Raw genomic sequence first — 7637 nt, forward strand, 5'->3', positions numbered from 1 at the left:
ATAAAATGATAATTTTATAATTATATAATTTTGAATTCAAATAATAAAATTATAAATATTTAAATATTTAAAATTATAAATTTTAAATTTTAAAATAATAAAATAACAAAATAACATGTGATTAGACAACGTAATATAACAAAAAATAACTAGGTTAATATCTTAAGAGACTCATCACCCAGTTAATAAAGAAAGTTAATAGTGAAACTCAATGAAGAAAGTTAAATTTATTAAATACTTAATATATTAAATACTTAATAGATCACAAAATTCGATCATAACTCAGTTAAAGTTCCTAAATTTAATAAGAGACTTAAAATATAAATTGTTTAAAAAATAATTATTTAGAAGATAAAACTAATAAAAGAATTATTTTAATTATAAAACATATTTAAAGAATCTATTAAAAATAATAGTAAACATAAATAATCTTTTATATATATAAATATAATAATATTAACTATTTGAATATAAATAATATTAAAAGAAAACTGTATACATAAAATAATAAATATTCTTTATTAATAGAGTGAATAAATATAAATAATTTATCTTCTATGATTTAAATTATATTATGACAATTATTTTTTGCATCCTACCATTTCTCTTTTCTTAGATCTATCGTTTCTCCGGTTATTTTTGAAATTTATTTTCTAAAATACAATAATTTTTTTTTCTAAAAATCAATCGTTTCTTCTTTTAGGAAAAACATTTTTCAGAAGCTTTTGACGGTGGAAGAGGTAAAATTTGATGGAGTGAAGAAACTTTAGCCGTAATTTGATTGTAATAGGAATGACCTACGCCTTTGCCGAAGAACATGTTTCCACTCGTCGTTCTATAAAGATTTTTTGTTTTATTTTTTTTTTTTCTGAGAAAGTTCAGAGGACCACCGTGTTGTTTTTTTCCCTCCAAAATATATGATTGATGGGTACCTTGCACCGGCACCGGTTATCCCTAATAATAATGAAAATTGTAATAAGCCTAGTTAAAATGCATAAAATGTTGCGTGTGATTGGGTAACACCTTTATAAGATCACTAATTGCTGCTTTAGTTGGTGTTTAAGAAAACCCTCCGGCCATTCTAACCTCAAACCCTAAAACTGTAACGGTCGCATAGATTCGCCAAATCCACCGCCGCCGGTTCAACTCAAAACTCATCTCTCCCTTTATTCGAGGTTTCTTTCTTCAATCACTCTCTCGCTCTTCATTTTTCAATGACACTCTGTATGAATCTGACCCCTCTGTTATGCGTTGTTGTGTTTTTATTTTCAGCGGGAAGGAGGGTTGCTAGTTTGTTTCATCTTATGTTGTTTTATGTAAACAAAGTAGAAATAAAAAAGAAAAGAGATGTTCTTGTGAAACTCGGTAGGAGAATAGTTATGTGCAGTTAATTATGGATTCATAATAATGACAGAATTTTTATTTTCTTTTTATAATGTTTGTTGGGTTTCTGTTTATGTAAAGTTTGTGTTTTTTTCTATTCAGTTGTTATTTCTTGGTGTGGATTAGTGAATGTATGACCATGCTTTTTAAAATGAATCTGCAGTTTTGCTTTTGGCCGCAGTGTCGAGGTTTTGGACACCTGGAAACCGCATGGAGGTTGCAGTTGTGGTCAAACATTTTTTCTGTAACTTCCCGCAGTATCAAGGATGGGGCTGAAACACAACTGCCGCCATAATTTAAAACTTTGTTTAGAACACCATTAGGAGTTTTGAAACTCTGTGTGGCTGTTTTGGGCTGATATCGTGTTAACTGACTATTCTTGCAGGCCTTTAGGGGAAGTGACTGAAAGAGGCTTTGGCAATAGATTGGAGTGTAGGTTAGATTCAGTTGGTACATTCAATTAGAAAACTTAAGATTATTGTAAGATATATAGATACAAAGAAACGAGGATTTGCTGGGTGGTCATGTAAGATATTTAGATATAGAGAGAGGTGTTTTTTGGGGGTGATCTTAGATTATCAGTATTAGTTTGGCAGTGTATTTAGGCCTCTGCATATTTCTTGTCTAGGAGGTGTTTTTCCATTTTGAGATCCGTGATTGATGGATGTAGTAAATGATTTGCATATGGGAGGTTCAACCAGTACAGAGGACGTAAATTTGTCACAGAAGCGGAAAGCGCCGAAAAGGAAGAAAGAAGGTAATGCTGTTCAGTGTGAAGGTCCTGATTTTTCACTGGATAATTCTTCACCGAAGATGGATGGTACTGTAAATCACCCATTGCCTAATTTCGTAAGTTGCCTAATTGTAGAATTTAATTCGACGAAGCAGAATGAGAAGACCAAACGGAAGAAGACAACACATGACCCTATTGAAGGCAATAATAGCGGTTGTGGCACTTCAGAGAATATTTTTTCACCAAAAGCTTCTGTTCCTGCATTGGATATGCTGTCAGGACATCCAATTCAATGTTTTTCCACTGATCCAATAACAAGTCAATCTTGTGAGGAAGTGGGTTTTTGTCAGGGAGATCATGAAGAAAAGGAGCAAAAGATGAGCAATACAACTGCAGCAAAAGCTTCCACACCGGCAGGGGATATGCTTTCAGGACATCCAATTCAAGGCCTTTCCACTGATCCAATAACAAGTCAATCTATTGAGGGAGTGGGTTTTTGTCAGGCAGATCACGAAGAAAAGGAGCAAAAGATGATCAATACAACTGCAGCGAAAGCTTCCTCACCTGCATTGGATATGTTGTCAGGACATCCAGTTCAATCTTTTTCCACTGATCCAATAACATGTCAAGCTTGTGAGGAAGTGGGTTTTTGTCAAGGAGATCATGAAGAAAAGGAGCAGAAGACGGTGGATACAACTGCAGAAAAGCAGCACAACGTTCCAGAAGTAAGCTGCTACCACATTTCTGTTGCAGCAAGTCCTGAGCCTTTTGCGAAAGAGTGTGTGCCAGAAATTAGTATAGAGCATAGCATAAATGATAACATTTCCAACCCGGAGGATAAGAATAGTTTTCTAAATGGTACAAGTCCGATGAAAGAAGATGTTTATGACCCAACAGATAAAAACATATGTTACAAAGCCTGTGCAAGGAGACAAATGGTTAATGCTGATTGTAGGAGAAGCAGTGGTGACCACAGTCCTGAAAATCCTAACAAGGAACCGACTTTTCAGGATCATGACAAGGATTGTTCACACCAACTTTCTGATGGATCATTGAGAGTTGGCATGATAGATGAAGAGACAAAACTTTCATTTGATCAAGTTACCTCACATAATGGAGCAGCAGCTGAGGAAATAAAGTTGAGCACTGACATCATTGATGAGCGAAGATTTATGACTACTGTTGTAGACATTCCTGTGGAGCATCTCGAAGCAGGTGGTAGACAACTGGATGATACAGAGATTACAAGAAGTAATCTGTGTTGTGCAGGTGATGTTTCTGATTTAAGATTAGACACAGTAAGATATGATCATTTAAAGATTTTATAATTCTCATTGTTGGTTTTGCAGGTGAGCAAATAGAGTTGACCACTGACAACATTAATGAGCAAACATCTATGACTGCCTCATCTGCAGTTGGCATTCATGTGGAGCAAGTTGAAACTAATGGTAGACAGCTAGATCATTCGGAGATTACAAGAAATGATCTATGTTGTGCAGGTGATGTTTCTGATTTAATCTTAGACACAGTAAGAGATGGTCATTTAAAGATTTCACAATTCTCACTAGACAGAAGTGGTTTGGGGACCCCAAAGAAGAAGCTTCTCATCCTTGATGTGAATGGACTGCTTGCTGATTTTGTCAGTATCGATGTCACTAGTACAAGATATAGACGAGAACCAGAGCCAGATTTTATACTGAAAGGGAGAAAAGGTAACATGAGCAAATATCTGGTTTCCTCATTTCAAATTTCATATTTTGGTCCAGGTTGAATTTGAGTGCCATGTTATTTTTTCCTTTTGCAGTCTACAAGAGACCCTTTTGCAAGGATTTTCTACAGTTTTGCTTTGACAGATTTCATGTAGGAGTATGGTCTTCTAGAGCCAAGTATTTCCCATTCTATGACTATTTATTTTTATTGTTTTGACGTAGGCTTGAGTTGCAATCAAAGACTTTTCGAATTTTATTTAAGCAATAGAAAAATGGTCTTCATACATTATTTTACTTTGCCACTATTGGCAGGTTCAATGTTGAGGAAGCTATCAAATTTCTTATGGGGAAATCTGCATCCAAACTTCTCTTTTGTTGGGTAATCTGATCTTAACTCTTTTGTATCTTTTAGTATTTTTTTTAGGGGCTTTTGGTACGGTATAGTAAGTCTGCAATAAATAATTTCTTTTCCTCAACCTAGTCATAGGAATTAGGTACATCTTCTATCTATTTAGGTGTACTCTAACAATTTTACTCTAAATGGTCTTTTGTTTTATGTGGGCCAGATGTGGAAGGGTTATTTGAATTGATTTTGTAATTCCTTGCATATCTATTAAATAGGATATTTTGTTAATGAAAACAACTTGTTAATTTAAAAAATTGCTGTCTGTCACCTATTTAATTTTTCTCATTTAACATCTTGTGTCTCTGCAGTACGGCTTGTTATATTTTTGCTTCCTGACTGACTCTTATGCCTTCTCGTCTGCAGGCTTTTCTATATCATTAGTTTATGTTTTAATTATCAGTACCCAAAAAGAACGTACATTGGCGACATTTAAATATATGGAGTTACATGATATTATAATAAATGTCAATCAACAAGAAAAATATATAGCACTGCCAGCCTTTTAATTATGGTTGTCCTTTGTTTGAATTTTGAGGGTGTGTATGGATTTTGATTTAGGCAAAGCGGATGGGGTGATATTGTAAATCATAACTACATTGTAGTAAGATAGTTTGTGTTTCATCACTATAAATGCAGTTTTAGCCTGTAAATGGCTACTGTCATCTTCATTCCTTCTTGGAATTTCTGTAGAAGCTATTAATCTTTTTGTATAATGTGATATGCAGAATCAGTCCCACTGTACTACAACTGAATTCGCTACTGTTGAGAATATACACAAGCCCCTTGTGTTGAAGGAACTTAGAAAGTTGTGGGAAAAGGAAGATCCCAATCTACCATGGGAGAAGGGAGAGTTTAACGAGTCCAACACATTATTATTGGATGACTCCCCTTACAAGGCCCTAATGAATCCTGTAAGCTCTCTTGTTTTGTTTTCCCTTTATGCAGTAAGCTTTACTTTCTGCTGTTGTCATTTCAACCTTGCAATTTATTTTCAGATGCATTCAGCTATATTTCCCTATTCTTACCGATACCGCAACACCAGAGACTCAGAATTAGGTAGGACATTCTTCTGCTCATCTTCCTCTCCTATATAACACATGCTCCCTTTTTCAAATAACAAATTCTTTAATCATATTGATGTGAAATTCATGTTAAGCCTCTCATTCTTGTGTTCACAGGACCAGGAGGTGATCTTCGGATTTATCTAGAAGGGTTGGCTTTAGCCGAGAATGTAAGAAACTACGTGTCAGAAAATCCTTTTGGCCAACGACCGATAAGAGAATCAAATCTATCCTGGGGTTACTACCGTAGAGTTATAGAATCAGTTCAAAAGAAGCGATGGAGGAGATAATTGCTTACATAACAATGCATGATGAAAGCTCAGACATGATGGGGGTTCTCATTCACATTGATGATTCAGGCACTGCATTTGTTTAATCACTCTGGTGAATGAAATGACGTTCAGTTTTGACTTAAAATAGATCAGTTTTGTTTACTTGCTACTTAGCCAGAATGACTAGCAGGGCATATAGTTCAATTGTTTTCATAAATTTTTGACCTTCTTGGAACGTTTTTGGTTTGCCGTTGGAAATCACAGACCACTGAACTCTAGTTTAGAGCTGGTCAAAATTGGTTGTGGTTCACTATTTTGTGTAAAACTTGGATTAACAGAATAAACTAGAGTTTTATTTGAAGCCACTTCAGGTGACTTTTTGATCCACAGAAGAAGATGCAAGTCTATTAGGTATTATTTCCTTCTTCCATACATATCCTTTTTTGATAAGGGAGCTAGTTAATTATACAATGATTTTGAAAGTTAAAAAAATGATATTTAATGACCGAAGTTTATTTTAAGTTTTTAAAGGAGATTTCAGTCACTAAATATCATTTTTTTTATTTGCTTTTGCATTTTAAAAGATTATAATCTAATGCTCTCTTCTTTTTCTAGTCCTATGTTTTCTGTTAGTATTCCATATCTGTTTTGTCCTTTGAATACTGTGTTTATTTTTATTTTTTTCTAAAATCCTCTAAAAATTGGTTCTGCGTACGTATTTTTACAAAGTTGTGATATTTTTAGGGATCAGAAAGAGGGAAACACTAATGCATACTAGAAATGAAAGTCCTAATAGAACTATCGGTGTGAAAGGGAAAAAGGGTTTTGGGGGAAGCAAAAAGATAGTTAAAATCCATAATGTAGAGGAAAGCTAATAACAAGACTAATACTTACAAAATTGAAGTTTAAACTGTTTTAAGTTTTCTCTTAAAGTAAGAGAACTTGTTCAAAGAATTTTCAGATTTCTTTGAGAATGTACAGAGTTTCTAGGTTTGAGAAGGTTGTGTTTTTCTCTAGTAACACTTACCCTCCTTATCTATTATTTATGCTATTTATACACGTAGAAATATAAATTTTTATATTCAACGCAATTTGAAATTAAAATAATGTTCGATTATTTTTTCAAAATGCATTTCTTTGGTCATTTTGAAATTGGAATTTTTCATCTTTTTTCTTTGTTTTTTCATAATTTAGAGAATCTTGCAACTTTTTCTTGTTTTTCTTCTTTTCTTCATATTTCAAGGAATCTAACATTTTTTTTTTTACATTTTTTCTTCGTAATTTCTAATACGAATTGCTTTATTCTTTTTGGAAGACTTATGAATTAATCGCTAAGTCTCACCTATTTGTTGTCCATTATTATCATTAATTTTGGAAATGCTCAGGGCAGGGATTAATTCATTGTATGTTCAGTCCATAACTACTGTTTTTGACTTCTTTCAATAATTCTTTATTCTCATCATCAAACCCTAAGGAAGATAAAGCTTTAATTAATGAAACTTTTATTTTCGGTTTAGACTTACCCTTAAAATTCAGGTTCAACTCTTTGGATACTTCATTCTTCTTCTTCTGAGGGATAATGAACATAAGTTGTGAAATTTCTCTGCAAAGAATTCAATTTCTTTTACCCTAAGATAGATTCTAGTAGGATCTTATACCAAGGTTGTTGGTAATACAAATATAAGTAGGTGGGTCGAATGGTCCACAAAATCTCTTTTCAGTTCCAATCTTTAAAAGTTTAAGAAAATAGTCGACAACTCTTTTCCAGACTGTATAATTAACCTATGCAAAATCTAAAGTTCTAGAAGCATAATAAATAAGATGTGACCTGAGACATCACCTAATATATTATAGTTCGATGCATCACACATAAGATAAAGTTCAGTTAGAAGGTTGGATGATAAGAGTTCAGATATCCAAAGGCATCAACTCTATTCGTAGTAGATGTAGTTTTTGGATGGTTTAGCTTAATTCAGAAAAAGAAAGTCTTTTCCAATAACATTTCGAATCTAAAATCAAGAACAAAGATTCCTCTATTGTCAACCATTAAGTATAAAACTAAACCAAGATTTG

At 33.4% G+C, this 7637-nt stretch overlaps 1 protein-coding gene across 3 annotated transcripts; it reads left to right on the forward strand.

Annotated features, from left to right (window-relative positions):
* Window positions 1-759: 759 nt before the first annotated feature.
* Window positions 760-5929, forward strand: LOC114163319. Of its 3 annotated transcripts, none has more exons than XM_028047561.1 (9): window positions 760-1175; window positions 1547-3385; window positions 3466-3615; window positions 3685-3828; window positions 3921-4002; window positions 4138-4204; window positions 4957-5142; window positions 5227-5287; window positions 5410-5929. In XM_028047561.1, exons 2-9 carry the CDS (start codon window positions 2044-2046, stop codon window positions 5580-5582), a joined length of 2205 nt encoding a protein of 734 aa, XP_027903362.1. In that variant the 5' UTR covers window positions 760-1175; window positions 1547-2043; the 3' UTR covers window positions 5583-5929. The 3 variants fall into 3 exon arrangements, with proteins under 3 accessions (XP_027903362.1, XP_027903361.1, XP_027903363.1); XM_028047562.1 differs by having other exon boundaries at window positions 762-1175; window positions 1547-2140; window positions 2252-3385; window positions 3466-3828; XM_028047560.1 differs by having other exon boundaries at window positions 761-1175; window positions 3466-3828.
* Window positions 5930-7637: the final 1708 nt, after the last annotated feature.

Source organism: Vigna unguiculata, chromosome 9, assembly GCF_004118075.2.
Source record: "Vigna unguiculata cultivar IT97K-499-35 chromosome 9, ASM411807v1, whole genome shotgun sequence".
Classification (NCBI taxonomy): Eukaryota; Viridiplantae; Streptophyta; class Magnoliopsida; order Fabales; family Fabaceae; genus Vigna; species Vigna unguiculata.